Source organism: Balaenoptera ricei, chromosome 1 (assembly GCF_028023285.1).
Source record: "Balaenoptera ricei isolate mBalRic1 chromosome 1, mBalRic1.hap2, whole genome shotgun sequence".
Classification (NCBI taxonomy): domain Eukaryota; kingdom Metazoa; phylum Chordata; class Mammalia; order Artiodactyla; family Balaenopteridae; genus Balaenoptera; species Balaenoptera ricei.
The window spans coordinates 96066312-96092529 of NC_082639.1; the positions used below are offsets into that span (position 1 = coordinate 96066312).

At 60.8% G+C, this 26218-nt stretch overlaps 1 protein-coding gene across 3 annotated transcripts; it reads left to right on the top strand.

The window, feature by feature from the left end:
• The first annotated feature begins 244 nt into the window (after positions 1–244).
• On the top strand, positions 245–25347 carry CELSR2 (cadherin EGF LAG seven-pass G-type receptor 2). 3 transcript variants are annotated; one of them, XM_059927128.1, is made up of 34 exons: positions 245–4034; positions 8425–9072; positions 11020–11242; positions 11656–11771; positions 11947–12035; positions 12447–12604; positions 12993–13156; positions 13321–13446; positions 13810–13976; positions 14243–14530; positions 14620–14794; positions 15049–15190; positions 15363–15483; positions 15913–16096; positions 16275–16376; positions 17117–17211; positions 17447–17656; positions 18133–18316; positions 18425–18553; positions 18639–18819; positions 18976–19143; positions 19243–19369; positions 19484–19684; positions 20003–20177; positions 20495–20607; positions 20747–20826; positions 20915–21041; positions 21153–21275; positions 21881–22008; positions 22237–22325; positions 22438–22632; positions 22771–22941; positions 23081–23315; positions 23763–25347. In XM_059927128.1, the coding sequence occupies exons 1-34, from the start codon at positions 734–736 to the stop codon at positions 23782–23784; spliced, it is 8757 nt and encodes a 2918-aa protein (XP_059783111.1). In that variant the 5' UTR covers positions 245–733; the 3' UTR covers positions 23785–25347. The 3 variants fall into 3 exon arrangements, with proteins under 3 accessions (XP_059783111.1, XP_059783120.1, XP_059783125.1); XM_059927137.1 differs by having other exon boundaries at positions 24020–25347; XM_059927142.1 differs by having other exon boundaries at positions 24255–25347.
• Positions 25348–26218: the final 871 nt, after the last annotated feature.

The window sequence follows — 26218 nt, forward strand, 5'->3', positions numbered from 1 at the left end:
TAATTCCTCTCTAGACTGTTGTAGGAATCTGGCACCGGCCCAGGGGCAGGCCTGGGGTGGGACTGGGGTGGGGAAAGGGGGTCTGGACTGCTTGAATTCTACAGCACTGGTGCGGAGGAGGGCGCTGGGTGGGGCCCACCTCCTTCGGTGCGGCTGGCGTCGCCACTTTAAGGCGACGGCGGCGCGAGCAGGTCTATGGTAATGAGCCGCCGCTGCCGCCGCCGCCGCCGCCGCCGCTGCCGCTCTGCAGAGCTCGCCCGCCCGCCTGGGAGGCGAGGGAGCGTGGGGCTGGGCCCGGGGCCGCGGCGACAGAAGCAGCAGCAGCGGCGGGGACGCGGGACACGAGCGGGCGGCGCGGGGCCGTCGGGGGCGGCCGGGGCCGGGCCGGCGTCCGGGTGCGCAGCTCCGCGGGAGCAGGTGGGCTATCCCGCGGGAGCGAGGAACACTCCGAGGATCTGGGGGCCGGCAGGGCCAAGGGCGCGCGGGGTCCGCGGGCGCAGGTGGCGAGAGCCGGGTGTGCCAGTGGAGGCGCGGCGCCAGCCCGTGGTGGTCGGTGTGACCGGGGCGCGGGCCCGGCTCAGGGAACGGTGGGAGCCGGGGCTCCGGTGAGGCATCAAGGAGCAGGCCCCCGGGGACTGGCGCCCTGGCCTGGGCATGAGGCGCGGCGGGGCGGGCAGGAGCGGGAGGAGGAGCCGCCGCCGCCGTTGACCCGGCCGGCCGGGAAGAGGGAGAGATGCGGAGCCCGGCGGCCCGCGCCCCACTTCCAACACCGCTGCCGCTGCTACTGCTGCTGCTGCTGCCGCCGCCACTACTGGGAGACCAAGTGGGGCCCTGTCGTTCCCTGGGGCCTGGGGGACGCGGTTCCTCGGGGGCCTGCGCTCCCGTGGGCTGGCTCTGTCCAGCCTCATCCTCGAACCTCTGGCTCTACACCAGCCGCTGCAGGGATGCAGGGATGGAACTGACTGGCCATCTGGTGCCCCACCACGATGGTCTGAGGGTCTGGTGTCCAGAATCCGGGGCCCAGATCCCCTTGCCGCCAGCGCCCGAAGGCTGCCCCTGGAGCTGTCGTCTTCTGGGCATTGGAGGCCACCTTTCCCCACAGGGCAAGCTTGCCCTGCCCCATGAGCACCTGTGCTTAAAGGCCCCACGGCTGAGATGCCAGTCCTGTAAGCTGGTGCAGACCCCAGGGTTCAGGGCAGGGGAAAGCTCAGCAGAAGCGTCCATGGGTGGACGTCGGAAGAGGAATGTGAATACAGCCCCGCAGTTTCAGCCCCCCAGCTACCAGGCCACAGTGCCCGAGAACCAGCCAGCAGGTACCCCTGTGGCATCTCTGCGGGCCATCGACCCAGATGAGGGTGAGGCAGGTCGGCTTGAGTACACTATGGATGCCCTCTTTGATAGCCGCTCCAACCATTTCTTCTCCCTGGACCCAATCACTGGTGCAGTAACCACAGCTGAGGAGCTGGATCGTGAGACCAAGAGCACCCATGTCTTCAGGGTCACAGCGCAGGATCACGGCATGCCCCGACGCAGTGCCCTGGCCACGCTCACCATCTTGGTGACTGATACCAATGATCACGACCCTGTTTTTGAGCAGCAGGAGTACAAGGAGAGCCTCAGGGAGAACCTGGAGGTTGGCTATGAGGTGCTCACCGTCAGAGCCACAGATGGTGACGCCCCTCCCAATGCCAATATTCTGTACCACCTGCTGGAAGGGCCTGGGGGCAGCCCCTCTGAAGTCTTTGAGATTGACCCTCGCTCTGGGGTAATCCGAACCCGTGGCCCTGTGGATCGGGAAGAGGTGGAATCCTACCAGTTGACAGTGGAAGCAAGTGATCAGGGTCGGGACCCCGGTCCCCGGAGTGCCACAGCTGCTGTTTTCCTGTCTGTGGAGGATGATAATGACAATGCCCCCCAGTTCAGCGAGAAACGCTATGTGGTCCAGGTGCGGGAGGATGTGACCCCAGGAGCTCCGGTACTCCGGGTCACAGCCTCAGATAGAGACAAGGGCAGCAATGCCCTGGTGCATTACAGCATCATGAGTGGCAACGCTCGGGGACAGTTTTACTTAGATGCCCAGACTGGGGCTCTGGACGTGGTGAGCCCTCTTGACTATGAGACGACCAAGGAATACACCCTACGGGTTCGGGCACAGGATGGCGGCCGCCCCCCCCTCTCCAACGTCTCCGGCTTGGTGACAGTGCAGGTCCTGGATATCAATGACAATGCTCCCATCTTCGTCAGCACCCCCTTCCAGGCTACTGTCCTGGAGAGTGTCCCCTTAGGCTACCTGGTTCTCCATGTCCAGGCCATCGATGCTGATGCTGGTGACAATGCCCGCCTGGAATACCGCCTTGCGGGGGTCGGGCATGACTTCCCCTTCACCATCAACAATGGCACAGGCTGGATCTCCGTGGCTGCTGAGCTGGACCGGGAAGAGGTTGATTTCTACAGCTTTGGAGTAGAAGCCCGCGACCATGGCACCCCAGCACTCACTGCCTCGGCCAGTGTCAGCGTGACCATCCTGGATGTCAATGACAATAACCCGACCTTTACCCAACCAGAGTACACGGTGCGGCTCAACGAGGATGCGGCCGTGGGCACCAGCGTGGTGACGGTGTCAGCCGTGGACCGTGATGCCCACAGTGTCATCACCTACCAGATCACCAGCGGCAACACCCGAAACCGCTTCTCCATCACCAGCCAGAGTGGGGGGGGGCTGGTGTCCCTCGCCCTGCCGCTGGACTACAAACTGGAGCGGCAGTACGTGCTGGCTGTTACTGCCTCCGATGGCACACGACAGGACACGGCACAAGTGGTGGTGAATGTCACCGACGCTAACACCCATCGTCCCGTATTTCAGAGCTCTCACTACACGGTGAATATTAACGAGGACCGGCCAGCAGGCACCACGGTGGTGCTGATCAGTGCCACAGATGAGGACACAGGTGAGAATGCCCGCATCACCTACTTTATGGAGGACAGCATCCCCCAGTTCCGCATCGATGCAGACACAGGTGCTGTCACCACCCAGGCCGAGCTGGATTACGAGGACCAGGTGTCCTACACCCTGGCTATCACTGCCCGGGACAATGGCATTCCCCAGAAGTCTGACACCACCTACCTGGAGATCCTGGTGAATGATGTGAATGACAACGCCCCTCAGTTTCTGCGGGACTCCTACCAGGGCAGTGTCTATGAGGATGTGCCCCCCTTCACCAGTGTCCTGCAGATCTCAGCCACTGACCGTGATTCTGGCCTTAACGGCAGGGTCTTCTACACCTTCCAAGGAGGCGATGATGGAGATGGTGACTTTATTGTAGAGTCCACGTCAGGCATTGTGCGAACACTGCGGAGGCTGGATCGTGAAAATGTGGCCCAGTACATCTTGCGGGCATATGCAGTGGACAAGGGGATGCCTCCAGCTCGCACGCCCATGGACGTGACGGTCACTGTGTTGGACGTGAACGACAATCCACCTGTTTTTCAGCAGGATGAGTTTGATGTGTTTGTGGAAGAGAACAGCCCCATTGGGCTGGCTGTGGCCCGGGTCACAGCCACGGACCCTGACGAAGGCACTAACGCCCAGATCATGTACCAGATTGTGGAGGGCAACATCCCTGAGGTCTTCCAGCTGGACATCTTCTCTGGGGAGCTGACCGCTCTGGTGGACTTGGACTACGAGGACCGGCCTGAATACATCCTGGTCATCCAGGCCACGTCGGCTCCCCTGGTGAGCCGGGCTACAGTGCACGTCCGCCTGCTTGACCGCAATGACAACCCACCGGTGCTGGGCAACTTTGAGATCCTTTTCAACAACTATGTCACCAACCGCTCGAGCAGCTTCCCGGGGGGTGCCATCGGCCGGGTGCCTGCCCACGACCCTGACATCTCCGACAGCCTGACTTACAGCTTCGAGCGGGGAAACGAACTCAGCCTGGTCCTGCTCAACGCGTCCACGGGCGAGCTGAGGCTGAGTCGGGCGCTGGATAACAACCGACCTCTGGAGGCCATCATGAGCGTGCTGGTGTCAGGTAAGGAGGGGCCCAGGCGACGTGGGGATGGGGGTGGCCCGTGGGGGAGGGCCTGCAGAGCCATTCAAGGAGGAACCGCTGACCCGCCTCTGTCCCCGGTACTGGCCCGGCAGTTGAGGGGTGAGAAGCAGCTTGGGAAGGAGCCCTAGAAATCCTGGCAGCTGTGCTGGCCCTGCCCGCTGCCCCAGGCTGGGCTGGGCTGCTTCGGTGGGCCGCCCCCTGCCTACCAGCCTGTGACGTGGTGGGGGAAGTGTTATGAGGCTGCCCTGGTGACGGCTGCCAAGAATTGTGAAAAAAGGCGCGTGGAGGACTGGGGTCCCGGAGAGCTGGGGGAGGGATGGAGAGGACCGTGGCCAGGAGAGGCGAGCCGGCTGCTCAGCGCCCCTTCACGCCCGCCCACCGGGGTCCCCCTGTGATCTCATACAGCCTCTGACAGAGCTGAGGCCGTGGGGCACAGGGTTGCCACTTCGGGGTCAGGACCCTGCAGTCGGGCCCCTTCTGGCTCCCGGCTGAGCCGCAGACCGGCTGAGGGGGACTTTGTCTAGGACATTCTTTTCCCTCCAGGCAGAAAGAGCCCGGCCCGGCTCCCCCTTCAGAGCTCCCACAGGAAGTGAGGCCACAGCTCATTGTCTCTCTCCAAACAGACCCCACTGTCAGAGGTTGTGGTTCGGGGTCCGGCTTGGGGGAGGGGCTGCAAGCCCGGGGCAGGCTGCAGCCTTCCGGGCCCCCTTGCTGCCCCACGGGCTGGCTGTTGTTAGACGCCAGGCCTTCCCTGCGGGCCGTGAGAGCCTGGGCTCAGGGGATGGGGTGTGGGGACCACAATGAGCCAGGGGACTGGCGGCCTCTGAGGGCAGAGCCCCCTGATCCAGTGGCGAGAGAACAGAATCCTGGGGCATGGGAGCCTGGCCCGGACCTAGGCCGGGCATTCCAGCTGCTTGGCCAAGCGCTCAGCCTGCAGACTCCCTGGACAGAAGGGCTGGGGGAGGAGAGTTGGGGTGGGGACGACATCCTGTCTCTTCTGTCAGCTACAGGGAGTGGGCAGCAGCAGCAGCAAGGAGGGGGCCAGCCCCAGGTTGCTGAACCCCTTCCCCAAGCCTGGGAACAACTGGGACCCTCATGAGGGCTCACTGTTTGCTGTGCCCTGGGGATGGGTGGGTCAGGGTACCCTCACTCCAGACACATCAGGGAGGGGAGAAAGAGAAGAGCCTGCCGGGCCTCACTTCCACCCTGGGGAGTCTGGGCCAGGATGGGAGTGAGAGGCGTGCAAGACACAGGGTGTGGCTTCAGCACCTCCCCTCCACTCATGGTCCTTCCGGGGACGCATGACTCCCCTCCCCACTCCTCAGGTGGCCATCGGAGCCAGGGCACATGAGCTTTTAGAGGTCACGGACAGGCCTCTGTGCATCCTGAAGCCTCAGTTTCTCTCCAGGAGGAGTAAGCGGGAGCTGGAGCTCCCCTGTCTCGTCCTTCTCTGTGCTGGGAGGCAGGGGGAAGGAGTGGAGAGGAAGGGCCTCCCAGTCCGCCCTAGGTGATGGAGGGATGGGCAGAGGCCCCACCCAGCCTTCGTGCTCCTACTAGAGCAGAGCCCCAGACCTCGGCTCCCCTAGAATAGAGGGGGAGGCCTCAGCTGACCCTCCAGCCCTAGCCCCACCCTCTCCCCTCAGCCCTGACCCTTGGAGGCAGTCACCACGGCAACCCCAAAGTTCAGGCAGGCTGGGGTGAGGGGGATTGACTCCTACTGCCCCTTTGTTTTCCTTCTCTTGTTCTTTGTCTCTTCTTTCTTTCCCGCTTCTGCCCCTGGGGGCCCTTCTGCACTGCCCCCTCCATTGCCCTCTCCCCATCTCCTGTGTGACTCGCTCCTGCTTTCCCACTTTCTCCGCTGCTGGCTCTTTTCCTGGGCCTTTGTCTTCCCCTGTTTGGTCTCTGTGTTTATGCCTCTCTGATTTCCCCCTCTCTTGTTCCCTGTGGCTGCAGCTGCCCCAGCTTGGGCCGGATGGCTCCCCTGAAGCCTGAATTCTCCTCGCCTCTTCCTTACCTGCTAGGACACACAGGAGCTCCTGTCCATGGCCTGGTCATTCCCCAGAGTGGCAGACCCCCTCCAGGCCTACAACTCCCACTGGCACATCTGCCAGGGGAAGAGGGGCTTGGAGTCTGATTCTGCCACAGTCTGGGACTTGGCACTTTTCCAGGTGTGGCAGGTTGGGTTCTAGACACAGATGGGGTTTCCTGGAGTCAGGGCCCATCCCAACCCTTTTCTTCCCAGGAAGATGGCTCAGGTAATGCACCCCCCACCCCTGTTTCCACCGTTGCCTTTGGCACCTGAGGGGTGACCCAGGTCAAGGCAGGAGAGAGGAACAAAGAAGAAGCAGAGAGCCGTAGGTTGACTGCTGGGATGGGGGACAATAGCAGAGGGGGCAGGTGGCCACAGATGGTGGACCAGATGGGAAGCAACAGAGACACACTGGGCAAGGGGCACAGGCGGGGCCTGGGATGACGGAGGGGAGACATAGGGAGGAGTGCTTGTTCCCAGGGCTGAGTGGTGGTGAGGTTTCTCTTGACTGCCCCCTCCCCTCCCTGATTAGTTAGAAGTACTCTGTGTGGACTCTTGGGCTGCATTCTGCCTGGAGGGACTATCCCGCCGAGGAATTACTGGGCACCAGGTACACAAGAGCCCTGTGCCAGCTCCATAACTAAGTGCAGGGGGGTCTGAAAGAGGGAGAAAAGTAGAGCCTGAGGTCATAAATCTGGGCAGGCTTCCTGGAAAAGGTGAGTTTAGAGTGGGTTAGAAAACCAGGAGGGCCGTGGGCTGGTGTCTGGATAGGCCAGGTAGGAAGGAACAGCTTGTTCAGTAGCAGCAAGTCAAGAGAAGGAGGAGCAAAAGTGAGTGATGACAAACAGGCTTGCTGGTGAGAGCAGGCGGGCCTTGCATTCTCAAGCAATGAGGCTGGAGGGCAGGTGGGCAGTGGGCCGAGGACATGGCTGAGATGGGTGTCTGGCTTTAGCCTTCCCAGCCGCCAGCGCAGTAAGCCACCTCAAGTCGCTGTGACACAGAAGCAGGATCTGTTCCCAGATCCCTTTCCTACTCCCACCCCACCCCAGAAACACCAACTCCTGTCCCATTCCTGCTAGGGTGTCCTTTTTAATAGCTACCTGGGCCCCTCCTGCTGTGTTTCAAAGACCATTTCTTCATTATGGAGACCAAATAAATTCTCATGAACATCTTACTGAACACCTACTATGTGTAGGACATTGTAGTAAATAAAAAATATGAATATCCCTTATAGCCCTGCCAAGCCATTTCCCACTCCCCTTGGCCTCCAGCTTTCATTTTGAGCTAAATAAAATCCATTGCCATGTATTTGTGCATTCAGGTGTGTATGGTATTTCGGGGCTTAGGGTGTGTGGGTGGAGTGAGATGCCAGAGTGTTAGTACTTAGCTGTTTATAAGTGAGTGTGTGGCCTGGGGGTGTGGCAGGCACTCGGCTGTAATGCGGTTAGCCAAGTGGGCCATGAGTAGCCAGAGGCCCTAGGGCCGGAGGAGAGGTCAGCCCAGTGGGGCTCTGTCTGGGGCTCAGGGTGGAGAGCTGCCCAGGCCCTTCCATCTCTGACCCCCTGAACGCCACAGCATCAGGCCAGTGGGCGGTGCTACCACCCGTAAGGTGCCTCAGCTGGATTTCCTGGGGTGGGGCCCCACAGGCTACCCTCTGCAGCCCAGAGAGTTGGGCGGGAAGAATGCTTTGTGTGGGGCGTTGCCATGGGGATAGCGGGCCTGAGCCCAAGCAGCCATGGGGCTCAGTGGGAGGGGGACTGGGTGGCCCACTGACCCAGTTCACCCTCCATTCTCTACTGCAGTGGGGGAGGGGGAACATGGCCAGGGTCAGAGTTATGGTAGTGTTGAGAAATAGAGGCTGAGGGGGCAGAAGGATTTTATCTGTGGGTCTCTCATGGTGCTCTGGGCCCTGTAGGAAGGTAAGAAAAAGGCGAAATAAGATTCTTGTGCAGGAAGGCACCTGGTCTGGTATAAGGGAGCAGGACCTGTGGCTTGGGCAGCGAAAGGTGCACAAATATTAAAAGATGTGCCCGTGCTTCACAACAGAGGGTTTCTGGGAAGTATGCAATGAGAAGTTCTGAAAATCAATCCCTTTAAGTGCCCATGCGGGCTGAGCCATCACAGAGTGACTCTCCCTCAGGTGAGGTACACATACCTCCTAGGGCACCTTTATGCCAATTAGAAAAGAGGACCCTTTCTTGGCAACTGGGCAATGCAGGAGTGTGCAGGTGGGATTTCAGCCCGCACTCACTCCCTCCTCCGGCTGCTCCTGCCCGGGGCCAGGTCTATGGCTTGGCAACCCTGCCCTCCCCAGGTGCTGACCGTCTCACCTCTCCGCAGACGGCGTGCACAGTGTGACCGCTCAGTGCGCACTGCGCGTCACCATCATCACCGACGAGATGCTCACGCACAGCATCACGCTGCGCCTGGAGGACATGTCGCCCGAGCGCTTCCTGTCGCCCCTACTGGGTCTCTTCATCCAGGCCGTGGCCGCCACGCTGGCCACACCTCCAGACCACGTGGTGGTCTTCAACGTGCAGCGGGACACCGACGCCCCGGGCGGCCACATCCTCAATGTGAGCCTGTCGGTGGGCCAGCCGCCAGGCCCCGGGGGCGGGCCTCCCTTCCTGCCTTCTGAGGACCTGCAGGAGCGCCTGTACCTCAACCGCAGTCTGCTCACGGCCATCTCGGCGCAGCGCGTGCTGCCCTTCGACGACAACATCTGTCTGCGCGAGCCCTGCGAGAACTACATGCGCTGCGTGTCGGTGCTGCGCTTCGACTCCTCCGCGCCCTTCATCGCCTCCTCCTCCGTGCTCTTCCGGCCCATTCACCCAGTCGGGGGGCTGCGCTGCCGCTGCCCGCCTGGCTTCACGGGCGACTACTGCGAGACGGAGGTGGACCTCTGCTACTCGCGGCCCTGCGGCTCCCACGGCCGCTGCCGCAGCCGTGAGGGTGGCTACACCTGCCTCTGCCGCGATGGCTACACCGGTGAGCCCTCACCTAGGGAGGGGGACCCCTGGGGGCGGCTCTGGGGGGCTAATGCCGCGGTGCCAGCACAATCAGGCTAAGGACAGGGGTGGCGTCGTTCTTTTCCAGAGTAAGGTACAGGGTACACTGGCCATTCACAAGTCCCACTTGCTCTTTCACAACCACCTATTGAGGAAGGCAGAGAGGGGAGCCCTTCTTCTCGGCCACCTACCCACCCCCCACGCCCCATCCCCAGGTGGTGTAACTGAGGTCAGCTCTAGCTCTAGAGCCAAGCTGCTTGCACTTGTATCCCAGCTTTGACAATACTAGCTGGGTGACCTTGGGCAAGTTACTTAACCTCTCTGTGCCTTAGTATTTTTAAGTGGATGATGAATCTATTCACATGATAAGGTGGTTGTGAGGACTGATTTAATACGGGTAAAGAGCTGGCCTGTAGGAAGTGTTGGCTGTGATTTAAGGGAACGCTGAGATCAGGTGACTTGCTCCAGGTCTCATCTGGATTAGAGATGAGGCTGGGCCTGGTACCTGATCGCTCCCCACTGCTGAGTGAGTTACCTTTCTGAGCTGCAGCAAGTGCTTTTCTCCCTAGGTATTGAGGGGAAGGCACAGAAGAGCTGGGGAAACTGGAGGGTTTGGGTGTGGGGATAGTGGTTTTCAGATTATCGCACCTGTGTGTGACCCTGAACAGAATAGCCTCACCCTTGCCCAGGTGTGTAAAACAGGGTCCTGACCAAGAGGGCTCCCTGTTGGCCTGTTTCCAGGGGTCTTTACACATCCTGTCCCAAGCCTCTCCCTGGGATGCTCACTGCCTCTGCTTTGTGCTCCTGACCCCTCCCTGCAGGCTCCCGTTTTTCCTCAGGACATCCCCTTCTCTCCTCCATGGGCCCTTCCTTCCCAGATGCCTTAGGGCTTGCTCCCTCTCCTCCAGAGCTATGCCCACTGGCTCTGCCAGCAGTGGTAGGCAAGCCCCACTGCCACCCCTGCTGCATCTTCCTGCCCAGAACTTGCCAGACTTGACTCCTCTCAGCTGCTACTGTGGGTGGAGGGGCGGGTGGGGAGCAGAGGGGTGGGCTTGGGGGAGGGGAGGGAAGTCTTTGTCCAGGAGGATGGGGTAGGGGGGTGCTTAGAGTAGGCGAACAACAGTTTCCATGGAAACTAGAGCCTGTCACTAGGCACTGGAGCTGAGAACCTATCTCTAGAATCTGGGAATGGGGAGGGAGAGAAAAGGGTGGATTTTTCCATCTGATATTGGAATTTTCATCTCCTCCATTGAATCCTGGTCTGCTCCCAGGGCTCAGTTCCCTACTCTCTCAGCATCTCCCAAGTGCACAGAGGTCCTCAGTCTGGACCCCAGGGCTCAGGGTGGGAGTTCCCTGCCCCATTTCTGGAAAGTCCCCAGCTTCCTGCCCACACCATCCCATAACTACGACAAATCCAAGTGGAAGCCTGGTCTTATCCCCAGGGAGGGAAACTGATCTTGGTGCCTGACAGGGACAAAAGCACCAGTGGGAGGGAGGGAGGAGGCAGGGGTTGGCACCAGCCCTCATGCTGTCCTGCAGGCCCTTCCCTCCATGTGCATTCACCCCTGAAGGGGCCAGAACACCCCCAAGCTTGCTTGGTAGCCATGACAACAAAGGCCGCTAGGACCTGGCCCTTATAATCAGGGACCTCGTGGGCCTGTGCTCTCGAGGTCCAAACAGGGGTATGGAAGGGACTGGGAGCCTCAAGGAACTCGCAGGACAGCCGTATACGGGATTGTGGTGAGAACAGCCCAGTGCGCCACGCACAGCACAGAATGGCTGAGTTTGCACATGAGAGGAAATGGGGATGCCTGGGAGAGTTTGGGGGTATTATGGGGGTCACAAGAGACCACGGAGGGATCACTGGATGCAAAGGAGTCCCAGTTCCCCAGGCACTTGGGGCTCACCTGCCTTACCTCTTGCCCAGGTGAGCACTGTGAGGTGAGTGCCCGCTCAGGCCGTTGCACCCCGGGTGTCTGCAAGAATGGGGGCACCTGTGTCAACCTGCTGGTGGGCGGCTTCAAGTGCGACTGCCCATCCGGAGACTTTGAGAAGCCCTTCTGCCAGGTGACCACGCGCAGCTTCCCCGCCCGCTCCTTCATCACCTTCCGGGGCCTGCGCCAGCGCTTCCACTTCACCCTGGCCCTCTCGTGAGTTCCTGGGTGCTGGGGGTAGGGGGCGGGGTTGGGGGGGAGTCCGGTGCCTCCTGTTCTGCAGACGAGGTGGGAAGTCAGGCAGCAAAAGTGCCCAGAAGAGGTTGTTGGCAGAGCCAGGTCTGCACTTGGAATTGCTTGTGCAGTTGGCCAGCAGGCCTCCTTCACCCACCAGGGCCGTCTACGCTCCTCCCACCCCACCCTCAAGGGTGGGAGCTAGGATGCCAGGGTTTTGCTTCTGGTCCTGGTTTGGGCTCATCTTCCACACTCTAGCCACATGGCCCATAGCCTCGGCCAAGGAGTCAGCCCTCTGGAGAGTCCTGAGTAGGATCAGGGCTGGTTAGGTGGCTGGGGTGCTGGCATCCAGGTGGGTGCCCCATTGCATGCCCCCATCGCCCACTCCTACTCAGGTTTGCCACCAAGGAGCGTGATGGGCTGCTGTTGTACAATGGACGCTTCAACGAGAAGCATGACTTTGTGGCCCTCGAGGTGATCCAGGAGCAGGTCCAGCTCACCTTCTCTGCAGGTGATCCCGCTTGCCCCATGTCCTTGCCCATCTCCTAGAGGCCCCGCGTCTCTCGGCCCTTGACCCCAAGTCACACACTCTCCCAGCCAGATCTGGGCCCAGCCCAACCATGTGCATCCCCTCCCCATTCCCAGCCCTCATCTGGTGTCCCAGCTCACCTGGGTCCTTTCCCCAGGGGAGTCGACCACCACCGTGTCCCCGTTCGTGCCCGGAGGGGTCAGTGACGGCCAGTGGCACACAGTGCAGCTGAAGTACTACAATAAGGTGGGTGTGGGAGGGGGCTTGACCCTCCAGAACCCTCCAGAAGCTGGAGGGTTCTGTCCTTGGCTCAGGTGCTCACCCAGACCTGGGTGGCACTGCCTCCCCAGGGGCTGGTCATAGCACTACTGGATGAAAGGGGGGAAGGGAGGGGTGGAACTTGCCACCTTGCTGGGCATTCCCATTCCGCTGGGTGGTGTAGATGCTTCCTGTTCTATTAGGCAGAAACTTGAGTAGACGTTGAGGAAGGTAAAGCACGTAAGTCATGTGAGCACACATCAGTGTGCATGTGTGTTTGTGTCCACACACACGTATATGTGGGTGTGTGTGTACACACAGGGGGTGAGTTAGTGCCTGGCCCATGACCTGAGTGGCTCTTGCCCACTCTTTCCCATCTCTGCCCTTCCGTGTCCACAGCCGCTGTTGGGTCAGACAGGGCTCCCGCAGGGCCCATCCGAGCAGAAGGTGGCTGTGGTGACCGTGGATGGCTGTGACACAGGGGTGGCCCTGCGCTTCGGAGCTGTGCTGGGCAACTACTCCTGTGCTGCCCAGGGCACCCAGGGTGGCAGCAAGAAGTAAGCAGGGGAGAGGGCTGGGGCTGCGGTGAGGCGTGGGCCAGTCAGGGAGGGAGGGTTGTAGGGGGGCCTTTGGGGGCCCTGAAATGGGGACCAGTTCGGACGGGGGTCTTCCCTCACCTTGCTTCCCTCTGCCCCTGCTCAGCCCTCCGCGGGGGCTGGGGTGGGAGGCGGCAGCGGGCAAGATTGGGGGACTAGAGCCGGGCCTCGTGCAGCGGTCCGGGGAGGGGCGGGTATCAGATGAGAGCAGCTCCGGGTTGAGGCTCCCCTTCCCCTGGCTGCTCTGCAGGGCCCCCTGGGCTCCTGGCCTGGCGGCAGGGCTCAGGGAGGAAGAAGAGCCGGAAGCACCCCACTCTCCCTCATGTCGCAGCCATTTTTGCTCCCCCAGGTCTCTGGACCTGACAGGGCCCCTGCTGCTCGGCGGGGTGCCTGACCTGCCTGAGAGCTTCCCTGTCCGAACCCGGCACTTCGTGGGCTGCATGAGGAACCTGCAGGTGGACAGCCACCACGTCGACATGGCCGACTTCATTGCCAACAATGGCACCGTGCCCGGTATGGGAGCTGGCGTAGGGGCGAGGCCAGGGGCCCTATGCAGAGAGGAGGGGTGTGCCTGCTGCGGGGACCCCTGCACGTGGCGGGTCTCGGAGCCCCTTCCAGCCACTGCCACAGGTTTTCTGTTGGGAGCCCCCACCTGAGCGCCCTTCTCTCCACTCTAGGCTGCCCTGCCAAGAAGAACGTGTGTGACAGCAACACTTGCCACAATGGGGGCACCTGTGTGAACCAGTGGGATGCCTTCAGCTGCGAGTGCCCTCTGGGCTTCGGGGGCAAGAGCTGTGCCCAGGGTAGGGGGGCAGCCCTCAGAGGTCGGGGCCTGGGAGCTGTCGGCAGCGCTGGGAACGCTGGCAGGGTCCGGACAGGCACTGGGCAGGGCCCAGCTGAGCTGGGCTGTGGGTAGAAAAGCGTGTCTGGGCAGAGCCCTGAGAGGGTAGCACGGGAGACAAAGGGCCCAGTCAGAGGCAGGCCTGGGCACAGTGTGGTGCGGGCCCAGGGCAGGTGAATGGTCTGGGGGGCGGGGCTGCCGTGGAGAGTGGGCACTAGGAGGGACAGTGCCCTGCCTCCCCGGGAGCCGCCCCTGCTGAGCATCATACCCCCTGGGGCACTTGGGCGCTCCGCCTCTCAGAGTCTGTCTTTATCTGTCTCCCCAGAAATGGCCAACCCACAGCGCTTCCTGGGCAGCAGCCTGGTGGCCTGGCATGGCCTCTCACTGCCCATCTCTCAGCCCTGGCACCTCAGCCTCATGTTCCGCACACGCCAGGCCGACGGCGTCCTGCTGCAGGCTGTCACCAGGGGGCGCAGCACCATCACCCTGCAGGTGATGCAGAGAGGGGTGGGGCAAGCGGGCCCTGGCCAGGGTTGGTCAGAGATGGCTGGGCGGGGCCTTTCCCTGGAAAGAAAAGGCAGCTAGGTTCGTTTGGTGGATCACTGCTGCCATCTCTTGGGCCCAAGGGAAATAATACCTTTTCCTCTCCGGCCTCAGCTGGGCAGCAGGATGGGTTTGGTGGTCCAGGAAGCAGGACGGTGGGCTGGAAGAAGAGCCGATTAAGGCAGTCTGCTGACCCTCTTTTCTTCTGGTGCCAGCTTCAGGAGGGCCACGTGGTGCTGAGCGTGGAGGGCACTGGGCTCCAGGCCTCGTCTCTCCGGCTGGAGCCAGGCCGGGCCAATGATGGCGACTGGCACCATGCACAGCTGGCACTGGGAGCCAGTGGGGGCCCCGGCCACGCCATCCTGTCCTTCGACTATGGGCAGCAGCGGGCAGAGGGCAATCTGGGCCCCCGGCTGCATGGGCTACACCTGAGCAACATTACCGTCGGGGGAGTGCCTGGGCCGGCCAGTGGTGTGGCCCGCGGCTTCCGGGGCTGTTTGCAGGTAAGCCTCCTGCCCTGCCTTCTCATCTCCAATAGCTGGAGGCTGGAGGCCCGCTCCACAAAGGGCCAACGCTACCTTGTCCCTCCCAGGGTGTTCGGGTAAGCGAGACGCCCGAGGGTGTTAGCAGCCTGGATCCCAGCCGTGGGGAAAGCGTCAATGTGGAGCCGGGCTGTAGCCTGCCAGACCCCTGTGACTCGAACCCATGTCCTGCCAACAGCTATTGCAGTGACGACTGGGACAGCTATTCCTGCAGCTGCGATCCAGGTATGCCAGGGATCCAGGGAAATGGGGCAGGTTAGCAAGTGCGGGGCGGCAACGGTTCACTCTGGCTCAGGTTCACTCTGGCTCAGCTGTGTGACCTGGGGCTAGTCACATCACCTCTCTGAGCCTCTCCTCCTGCACTACAAAGCCAGCGTCAGCTGGTATAGCTGCTCAGAATAGAAGACGGATGAAGGCAGGTTTGAAGAAAGTGCCAGGGGAAGGTGGGGATTGAGCCTCTCCTGTCCTTCTGGTCCCAGGTTACTATGGTGACAACTGTACTAACGTGTGTGACCTGAACCCATGTGAGCATCAGTCCGTGTGTACCCGAAAGCCCAGTGACCCCCATGGCTATATCTGCGAGTGTCCCCAAAATTACCTTGGGCCATACTGTGAGACCAGGTAAGTGGACCATTGCAGGCAGCAGCAGGTCCCAGTGGCACTGCCTGTGTCTGGTGTGTCCCTCAGAGCACTGAGAACCTGGCTGAGCCGCAGCCAGGCTCAGAAGGGCCACACGTGGCTACGCCAGACGGGTGGCAGAGGGAGCCCATTCCTGCCTGGTCCTTCTCCGCAGGATTGACCAGCCTTGCCCCCGAGGCTGGTGGGGACACCCCACGTGTGGCCCGTGCAACTGTGACGTCAGCAAAGGCTTCGATCCGGACTGCAACAAGACAAGCGGCGAGTGCCACTGCAAGGTGACAGCCCCGGCCTAGGCCTCCACAGTGGCTGCCTTGGCCTCTGTTCTGTACCTCCTGGGCTCTTGGGGGGGCGGCAGTGAAGGAAGCCTCCCCACAGAGAGCTGGGAGCTATGTGCCTTTGCTCCACTAGGGCAGGCAAGGGGCTGTTTGTCCTCGTGTGTCTGGGGTGTGGGGCGTCCAGGACCTAAACTTAACCAGGGAGCTCTGGGTCAGCTATACTGGTTGTTTGCAGCCTGTTCTGATTGGTGTCTCATTGATAGATTAAACTCCAAAACATTACCAGTTGTTACATATTTTGAATGTACCATTCTTGGTGGGGACCTGAGGTCAGGGAGCTTCTCTCCAGAGGGGCCACAGTGAAGGATCCATGAGCATCCAGGGAAGAGAGCCTGAGCCAGTGACCCCATCCTCCCTCTTCCCTCCCAGGAGAACCACTACCGGCCCCCTGGCAGCCCTGCCTGCCTGCTGTGTGACTGCTACCCCACGGGCTCTCTGTCCCGAGTCTGTGACCCTGAGGATGGCCAGTGTCCATGCAAGCCAGGTGTCATTGGGCGCCAGTGTGATCGCTGTGACAACCCTTTTGCTGAGGTCACCACCAACGGCTGTGAAGGTAGGGCTCTTCCGGTAGATGGGTGGCCCTCCCTGCTGTGTGCCAGGCCCTCGTGTCCCAGGGAGGCCAGGAGCAGGGGCTGGTTGCAGGCCTGAGGTTGCACAGGGAGGGCTGGGGAGCCTGGCCAGAGCTGTAGGGGGACAGTTGCTCCTGAGTGACGGTGTGTGCTTCCCTGCAGTGAATTATGACAGCTGCCCACGGGCCATCGAGGCTGGGATCTGGTGGCCCCGTACCCGCTTCGGACTGCCTGCTGCTGCCCCCTGCCCCAAAGGCTCCTTTGGTAGGTGCTGGAGGCCCAGAATGTGAGACTGAGAACTTGGCCTTTCATCAGTGGGGTGAGGGTGGGGAGCCCCTGGCTACTGATCATAGGACCCCACTTTCCAGCCTCCAGGTCCTGGGGACTCCATATCCCATGCTCCCTTGGCTCACTGTTCCCCTGCTCCCAAGGTTGCCTAAATGAAAGGTGCCTATATCTTGGACTCATAACAAAAGTGCTAAAAAACCTGCAGTGTGCGTGGCACAGGGCTGGGTGCTAGAGATTCAAAGATGAGTCACACAGGGTTCCAGTCCTCAGCTCACCACCTAGTACTGGAGTTATGCCACTAGAAAGATGGTCTGGGGAATAGGGGAGGTGAGGTGCTGTCCCAGGGGACCCAGCCGCAGGATGGGGGCTGGCGCTGGTCCTTGGATTGACGATGAGCAGAGTTCAGAAGTAGAGAATGAGTGGCAGAGAGCTCAAGGTGGTGGCTGGAGAGGGACAGCCACGTCTGGGGGCTCGAGGGGACCACGTGCCCTGTGCTCCTGTAGCCCTTGTTTGGGCTGATCCTACAGAGGTTTTGGCTCTGGTGTTCTCCACACGCGTCTCCCTGTTTTCACCTGCAGTACGGGACGGCAGGGCCCTTGTTTGGTTGTCGCCTGTCTCTGGCCTATGAGGGGCTGGCCCCCAGCAGAACTCAGCCAGGTCTCGGCAGCCTCCTGTGTCTCTCCCTGAGGCCTGCCCTCCTGGCTGCCTTCCCCCAGGGACTGCTGTGCGCCACTGTGACGAGCACAGAGGGTGGCTCCCCTCAAACCTCTTCAACTGCACATCAGTCACCTTCTCAGAGCTGAAGGGCTTTGTAAGTGGAACTTCTCATCTCCATCGCCTTACCCCCACCCCTTGCCCTTGCCCAGTATGACCTGCCCGCCTCCCCAACTTTGAGAAAGGGGACTCTGGAATTCCAGCTCCTGTCTCCCAGGGCCCCCGCCTGGAGGCCATTTCTCCCCTTTCCTGAGTCCTTTTACTCTAGAGTTCAGTTCTACTCTCTGGGTACCTCACTCCTGTGCTGACCCCCCAGCCTATCTTGGTCCCAGGCTGAGCGGCTGCAGCGAAACGAGTCAGGCCTGGACTCGGGGCGCTCCCAGCGGCTGGCCCTGCTTCTGCGTAATGCTACCCAACACACGGCTGGCTACTTCGGCAGTGACGTCAAGGTGGCCTACCAGCTGGCCACTCGGCTACTGGCCCACGAGAGCACCCAGCGAGGCTTCGGGCTGTCCGCCACACAGGATGTGCACTTCACCGAGGTGGGGCTTGGAGGGGGCAGGAATGGCTGGGTGGGTGGAGGTCACAGTGAGTGAGCCTGCTCCTAGCCACCGGGGGGCAAAGTGGGGGGCACTCCCCACCCCCGCCTTTGGGGAGCTCCCAGCCGGCATGAGGCCCCCATGAGACCCCCTGAGCCATGGCCCAGCATATGGGTAATTTAGAGCACCTCTTCCTAACCCTTTTCATAGCAAGGCGCCCGTAGAAAATAATGTTTGTACTGGGGCCTGGTCTGATCAGGCTTCTCGGAGGAGAGGCCCTGCCCATCGTGCCAGGACAGGGAGGAACCAGCATCTAATAACATCTGTGTGGGAAACTCTTAGAGACTGAGGAGGAAGGATTAGAGGGAGGGCATGGTGGGGGGCAAGCCAGGGCTGGTCTAGGTACAGGCCAGGGCCTGGTGGTGGGGACGAGGAGTGAGGCTGCAGGCACAGCCCACGGTGACCGTGCCCTCCCCCAGAATCTGCTGCGGGTAGGCAGCGCCCTCCTGGATGCAGCCAACAAGCGGCACTGGGAGCTGATCCAGCAGACAGAGGGTGGCACCGCCTGGCTGCTCCAGCACTATGAGGCCTACGCCAGTGCCCTGGCCCAGAACATGCGGCACACCTACCTAAGCCCCTTCACCATCGTCACGCCCAACATCGGTGAGGCTGCTGCCTGGGTGGGAGGGCTCAGGGAGAGTCTCTGGTAAGGGCGGCTGTGCCAGGGGCCTGCCCACCTCACCGGGGGTCTGACCTGTGACCTCTCCCTAGTCATCTCTGTAGTTCGCCTGGACAAGGGGAACTTCGCTGGGGCCAAGCTGCCCCGCTACGAGGCACTGAGAGGGGAGCGGCCCCCGGACCTCGAGACAACGGTCATTCTGCCTGAGTCCGTCTTCAGAGGTCAGTGGGGGCCAACGGGTGGGTCAGGGGCCAGGCCGGGGCATCTGCGCAGGACCCAGCTGAGTGGACAGTGTCCCCATCCCAGAAACGGCCCCCGTGGTCAGGCCCGCGGGCCCTGGAGAGGCCCAGGAGCCAGAGGAGCTGGCACGGCGTCAGCGGCGGCACCCGGAGCTGAGTCAGGGTGAGGCGGTGGCCAGTGTCATCATCTACCGCACCCTGGCCGGGCTGCTGCCCCATAACTACGACCCAGACAAGCGCAGCCTGAGGTGAGCCGCTGGGGAGACGAGGAGTGGTGGGGGGGGCAGGTTGAGTGGGTGAGGCACAGAGAGGGGCCAGGGGTTGGGGGCATCTCAGAGTGATTAGGGGCATCCTCCAGTCACGCAACTACCGTGGTGACTGTGTGCCCGCCTGCCCCGCGCCAGAGTTCCCAAACGCCCTGTCATCAACACGCCCGTGGTGAGCATCAGCGTCCATGACGACGAGGAGCTTCTGCCCCGTGCTTTGGACAAGCCAGTCACGGTGCAGTTCCGGCTGCTGGAGACGGAGGAGCGGACGAAGCCCATCTGTGTCTTCTGGAACCATTCGATCCTGTGAGCCTGCACTGCCCTGCCCCCAAGGCTTTGGGCGGAGAGCTCAGGCCCCTGGGCACCCCACCCTTCTTGTCTCCTGACCCTGCCTCCCTCATGCAGGGTCAGTGGCACAGGTGGCTGGTCGGCCCGAGGCTGCGAAGTCGTCTTCCGCAACGAGAGCCACGTCAGCTGCCAGTGCAACCACATGACGAGCTTCGCTGTGCTCATGGACGTGTCTAGGCGGGAGGTTGGACCCACCAGGGGTAGCTGCAGAGCTGGGGGTGGGAGCCAAGGGCACTGGACTAGGTGCTCAGGCCCCGCCCTTCCTAATCCCTCTGGCTCTCTGCCACCCACCCTGCAGAATGGGGAGATCCTGCCACTGAAGACGCTGACCTATGTGGCCCTAGGGGTCACCTTGGCTGCCCTACTGCTCACTTTCCTCTTCCTCACTATTCTGCGTGCCCTGCGTTCCAACCAGCACGGCATCCGACGGAACCTGACTGCCGCCCTGGGCCTAGCTCAGCTGGTCTTCCTCCTGGGAATCAACCAGGCTGACCTCCCTGTAAGATGTTCCTCCTCATGCAGAAACCTTCCCCAGTGTCCCGCCGTCACAGGCTCCCATATGCGTCCTCCCCAATGGCCCCCTCAATCCCTGCTCCTGCAGTAGTGACTGATAAAGAGCCAGCCTAGTGCCTGGCCCCCAGTTTCCGCCTCTCTAGCTCCCCCTTACTTCCCCAGCACCCGAGAGATACCTTCCTCTGGCCCAGACTCCCCCTGAAGCACCTCCCAACACCCAGGCTCTCCTCGCCTGTCTGGCAAGAGCAGGACCCACACTCTGGGTGTGCCTTGGTCACTGACTGGGCGCGGCCTGGGCCCTCAGTTTGCCTGCACAGTCATCGCCATCCTGCTGCACTTCCTGTACCTCTGCACTTTTTCCTGGGCTCTGCTGGAGGCCTTGCACCTGTACCGGGCGCTCACCGAGGTGCGCGACGTCAATGCCGGCCCCATGCGCTTCTACTACATGCTAGGCTGGGGTGTGCCCGCCTTCATCACAGGTACCCCCACCCCCGATCCCGGGCCTTGAGGTTCTACATCCCTAGGGCCTACGTCCATCTTCATGCCACCTTCTCCCACTCCCATCCCAGGCCCAGAGGCCCACATCCCTATGCCCGGGCCAGGTTCTCCACAAGTATCCCTCTGGTTTAACTCAGCTCTTGACACCCCCACTCAGGGACAGGGTCCCCCATCCTGGAGAGGACGGCATGGACAGATGGTGGGCAGAAGCCTTCATCCCCTGCACCTGGCCCTAGGAGCCCACTTGACTGCCTGATTTCCAAGTCCCTGATCACCCCTTCCCCGCTGCTGTCACCAGGTCTAGCCGTGGGCCTGGACCCGGAGGGCTATGGGAACCCTGACTTCTGCTGGCTGTCCATCTATGATACGCTCATCTGGAGTTTTGCCGGCCCCGTGGCCTTTGCTGTCTCGGTAAGTGCTGGAAAGCGGCTGGGGGCGAGCAGGCTGTGACCTCAGGATCCCCTTTAGAAACTGCTGAGGCCTCCATAGGGTGGGGTGGAAGCTGTCTGTCCCCTGATGGTCCCCCTCACACGTCCCCCTCCCCTGCTAGATGAGTGTCTTCCTGTACATCCTGGCGGCCCGGGCGTCCTGTGCTGCCCAGCGGCAGGGCTTTGAGAAGAAAGGCCCTGTGTGAGTATGGGGTGTGGGTGCCCTGGCAGTGGACGGGCATCGGCACGGGAGCCCTCACGGCCAGACTCACAGCCCACCCCCTCCCCAGCTCGGGCCTGCGGCCCTCCTTCGCTGTCCTCCTGCTGCTGAGCGCCACGTGGCTACTGGCACTGCTCTCTGTCAACAGTGACACCCTCCTCTTCCACTACCTCTTTGCTGCTTCCAATTGCATCCAGGTACCGGGTCCGACCCATGCCCTGTGGGAGGCCGGTGGAATTGTAGGTGGGAAGCTTGGGTACGAGGTGCCTTAATAAGCACTTAGACACTTGCTGCTTCTTGCCTGTCAGGGCCCCTTCATCTTCCTCTCCTATGTGGTGCTTAGCAAGGAGGTCCGGAAAGCACTCAAGTTTGCCTGCAGCCGCAAGCCCAGCTCTGACCCTGCTCTGACCACCAAGTCCACCCTGACCTCGGTGAGGGAGCCAGGGTCAGGGAGGTGAAGGGGTCATGGGGAGTTGAGGGGGAAGAGGCAGGAGGGACAAAGGCTGTGCGTTTGTCCCACTTTTTCTCCATCCTTACATCCTTTCCTGGAAGGAGGAAGGGGTGGTAAAATGGTATGTGTGGCCTTGGAAGAAGGGGCCTGGGGTTGGGGAGGGGTATTTTGACTTGAGAGAGATGGGAGCGGAGCTTAGAATAGATGAGGGAGTGACCAAGACAGGTAATCAGGTCATAAATGCCCCACACCTGAGAATCCCTTGTGCATCTTGGTAAATCTTCTGTCTCCCAGAATGCTCTCAGGAGATAATTCCTGGTGCCATCTTTTGCCAGCAAACCCTTATACAGCCGAGTCCAGGGTACTCGGGGTGCGTAGAACTGGCACAGCTATGGCAGAGCTACAACACTACTAGGCCCTGAAATGGGGGCAGCAAAGACGTGGGGCCTGTCTCTTCAGTCCTGGGCATGCGGGGGGGGGGGGGGGGCGGGGTAGAACTTAGGGCAAGCTCCCTCGGCCCCTCCACTTTCCTGGGGCCACCCCTTCCGGCTCCCCCATGTACTGACCTCTCTGTTCCCTGCCTAGTCCTACAACTGCCCCAGCCCCTATGCAGATGGAAGGCTCTACCAGCCCTATGGAGACTCAGCAGGCTCTTTGCACAGCGCCAGCCGCTCAGGCAAGAGTCAGCCCAGCTACATCCCCTTCTTGCTGAGGTGAGCTCTGGTGATGGGACAGTTGGGGAGGGGAGAAGAGCACCTGGCATGCTAGACCCAGGCCAGGCTGCTAGGAGTTGGGGAGCACACACCATGGCTGACACGGTGGCAGCTTGAAGTGGAAGCAGTGAGGAACATGGGGCAGGAACTGGAAAACCCAGAACAGAGAAGAATGGGACACTGGGCGAGGGGCCAGGCTGATGCCTCCAGCATGTCTTGTCTTCTTAGGGAGGAGTCCACACTGAACCCTGGCCAAGGGCCCCCTGGCCTGGGGAACCCTGGTGGCCTATTCCTGGAAGGTCAAGACCAGCAGCACGGTGAGGACGGAACCTCCTGACGGCCAGTGGTGGTGGAGGCACAGCTGCCTAACTTTGGTTGAGGGTGGGCAGTGGCGGATGGGCTGCCTGTGATCTCTCCCCCACTTCCTAGATCCAGACACAGACTCCGACAGTGACCTGTCCCTGGAAGATGACCAGAGTGGCTCCTATGCCTCTACCCACTCATCAGATAGCGAGGAGGAGGAAGAGGAGGAAGAGGCGGAGGCCACCTTCCCTGGAGAGCCGGGCTGGGACAGCCTGCTGGGGCCTGGGGCGGAGAGACTGCCCATGCACAGTACCCCCAAGGGTGGGTCAGCGCAGGGTTGTGGCCTTTGCGGGCAGTGGGAGGGCAGAGGGGCTGGGATTCCTAGGAAGCAAGACTAGGGCGGTGACTTTCCTAGCTGTCTGCCTTCTCTGGGCCTCATCTACTTCCTTTCTCCACCAGATGGGGGCCTGGGGCCCGCGAAGGTTCCCTGGCCAGGAGACTTTGGGACCACAGCAAAGGACAGTGGTGGCAACGGGGCCTCTGAGGAGCGGCCGCGGGAGAATGGAGATGCCCTGCCTCGGGAGGGGTCCCTGGGTCCCCTTCCAGGCCCTTCTGCCCAACCTCACAAAGGTGAGCAGGCTATGCTCAGCTGCATGCTCCCCCATCAGCAACCTCACTCCTCACACTGGCCTGTGGCTGGTGGGGCTCTCGAGGGCAGCCCCATGCTCCTTCCACCTGCTCCTCATGGCACCCGCACTCCGGCCCACAGGCATCCTCAAGAAGAAGTGTCTGCCCACCATCAGTGAGAAGAGCAGCCTCCTGCGGCTACCCCTGGAGCAGGGCACAGGGTCTTCCCGGGGCTCCTCAGCCAGCGAGGGCAGCCGGGGTGGGCCCCCTCCCCGCCCTCCACCCCGGCAGAGCCTCCAGGAACAGCTGAATGGGGTCATGCCCATCGCCATGAGCATCAAGGCAGGCACGGTGGATGAGGACTCGTCAGGCTCCGAGTGAGTGTGGCTGGGTGGGCGGGACAGGGTGCAGCCCCGCAGAGGCCCCGCCTCCAGGCCTCCCCAGGCCGCTCTGGTGGGCAGTGGAGTGTGGCGCAGGTCCCTTCAGGCCACATGCCCACAAACATGGTGCCCTGTGGGGTCAGCCCAGCCCAGCATCGGGCAAAGTGAGGGAGGGTGGGGAGCCGGGGTTGCTTTTCTGTTTCCTTCTTCTGGTGAAAGCTTCTCACTGTCTCCTCTGCTCCGACTAACCCTCTGTCTGCCTTTTCTGTCACTTTCCTTTCCTGCCTCTCCAGATTTCTCTTCTTTAACTTCCTGCATTAACCCTGGGCCGGTGGTTCCTACACCCTGAGGCTCCCTTACGTTCCTCAGCTGCACTCATGCCCCCACTCCTGCCTTGTGCTTTATCCCGCCCCTGCCCCCCCTGCCCCCCCTGCCTGCCTGCAGCAGCGACGAAACAGCCATCTGAGGAGCCTGGGCCTTGCCGGGAGGGGCACCCACCCCACCCAAGGCCATCTAGTGCCAACTCCCTCCCCCACCATTCCCCTCACTGCACTTTGGACCCCTGGGGCCAACATCTCCAAGACAAAGTTTTTCAGAAAAGAGGAAAAAAGAAATTTTAAAAAAGGAACTCCACTCTTCATGACTTCAGGGATTAATTTTTTTTATACGCTGGAAATTGACTCCCCTTTCCCTCCCCAAAGAGGATAGGACCTCCCAGGATGCTTTCCCAGCCTCTCCTCAGTTTCCCATCTGCTGTGCCTCTGGGAGGAGAGGGACTCTTGGGGGCCTGCCCCTCGTTTGCCATCACCAAAAGGAAAGGACAAAGCCACACGCACCCAGGGCATCAAGCCCTGCGGGCCGCACCGGGCAGGCCTCAGTGCGGTGAGGGCGCAGGGCCGAGGGCACTCCTCACCCCGCCTGTGCCGCCCCTTCCAGGAACTGAAAAAGCCCTGTCCGGAGAGGGGGCAGAAGGACTCAGCGCCCCCAGACCCCCAAATGCTGCATGAACACATTCTGAAGGGAACCCGCGCCCCTGGGTGGCGGCCGGGCCACCCCAGCCCCTCTCCTTTCCCTGGACTCTGGCCGTGCGCTGCAGCCCGGGTGTTTGCTCAGTTCGCTGACCCAAAAGTGCTTCATTTCCCTGCCCGCCCCATGCTGGGGAAGGCCAGTCATGTGTTAAGTTGCGCTTCTTTGCTATTGTGCGGGTGGGACAGGGAGGAAGAGGACAGATGGGGCTGGCCCGGTTGCCCCATGCTGTCTCCAGCCCAGGTCTCCGGTCTGGGTTCCAGTGTCCACTCGCCCTCCTCTGAGACCAGACAAACCCCACTGACCTGCTGTGGCCTCTGAGACATGTTCTATTTTTATCCCCTTCTTGGAATTGGCTCTCTTCTTCGAAGGACCAGGTCCCTGTTCCTCTTTCTCCCCCTCACCACCCAGCTCCCTGCGAAGAGAGAGTTAATATATATTTTTTATTTATTTGCTTTTTGTGTTGGGATGGGTCCAGTCCCAGGGGGGGTCTGATGTGGCCATCAGTCAGGTCGGGTGTGTACCCAGCAGTCCTGGCGAGGGGGCCTCAGGCCCTTCCCCTTGCTCCAGGCTGTCATCTCCCCACCTCTCCTCTCCCTCCTCAGTTTTGCCAACTGCTGTTCATCTGAGTCACCATTTATGCTGAGCATGTATTCCAGACTTGTCACCCATTTTCCTGTGGAGCAGGTGGCTAGAAAGAGGCTATGAGTAGACAAAGTGTTCCTATTTCTCATTTGTAAGGCTGGTCTCTGGCTTTTCTGCCATGGATTCTTTCCCTGGCCTCTCCCGTCAGCAATTCCTGCAAAGGGTTAAAAACTTAACTGGTTTTTACTACTGATGACTTGACTTAAAAAAATACAAAGATGCTGGATGCTAACTCGATACTAACCATCTGATTGTACAGTTTGATTGTAACTGTAAATATGGTAGCATTTTGTGCTTTGTTTTTTCAGTTCCCCATGCTACTGAATAAAACTAGTCCTGTGCGGGCTGAGCACTGTCATCCTGTCCTCCTGTGTGGGGCCCTTTCCTTCCAGAGGGGGGAGGCCTGGTCTCTGGAAAACACGAGCAGGCAGGGCCCTGGAAGCGCCAGGTCAGGGGACTCAGATATCCTCTTGACACCCCCAGCAGTGTCCCCCAAATAGCCTCAGTACTGAGCCCACATCCTGGCATTTCCAACGAAGATGTGGCCGTTAGCAGGAAAGTATGCTTCTCACCAGGACAGGAGGGACTTGTATGGCTGGAGAGGCTGCACAGAGCAGGCAGGATTCCAGCCCAGCCCCTTAGGGCTGAGTCCCGTCCTGGGAGCAGAATTCAGGAGGCAGGGAGGGCTGAGAGGCTGGTGGGAATTGAAAGGTGCTCAGTGACTAGGTACATCCTAACTTCATTCCTCTGGGCGGTCTCGTGTTTTTCCCCGTCGGAAACGAAGCAACTACCCATACTCTAGCCAGCTGTGTGCTCTGCCACATTACTTCTGTTACCAAGTTTTGTGTTTTTCGAAGGTCTGTTCAACAAACTAGATAGGGAGTTCACATGGGGGCCATAGAGGGGAGTTGTTAAGAACACAAACCCTGGAACCAGACTGAGTGACTTAATCTCTCTGAGCCTTAGTTTCCCTGCCTGCAAAATGAGGATGATAATGGTTTGTGCCTAACTGAGCTTTTATGAGAATTAAATGAGTTGGCACATGTTAGTGCTTAGAACAGTTCACAGTGCATAGTAAGAGACCAAGAAACCCTGGCTTCCTTCCCTGGTGCTACTGGGTGGGGGGGTGTGAAGGTAGAGTGCATAAAGAGAAAAAACAGAAAGCTCGACCCAGACGGAAGGAAGTGAGCAGGTAGTGAACTAGAAGGGCAGCCGTGGAGGGCAGGCCT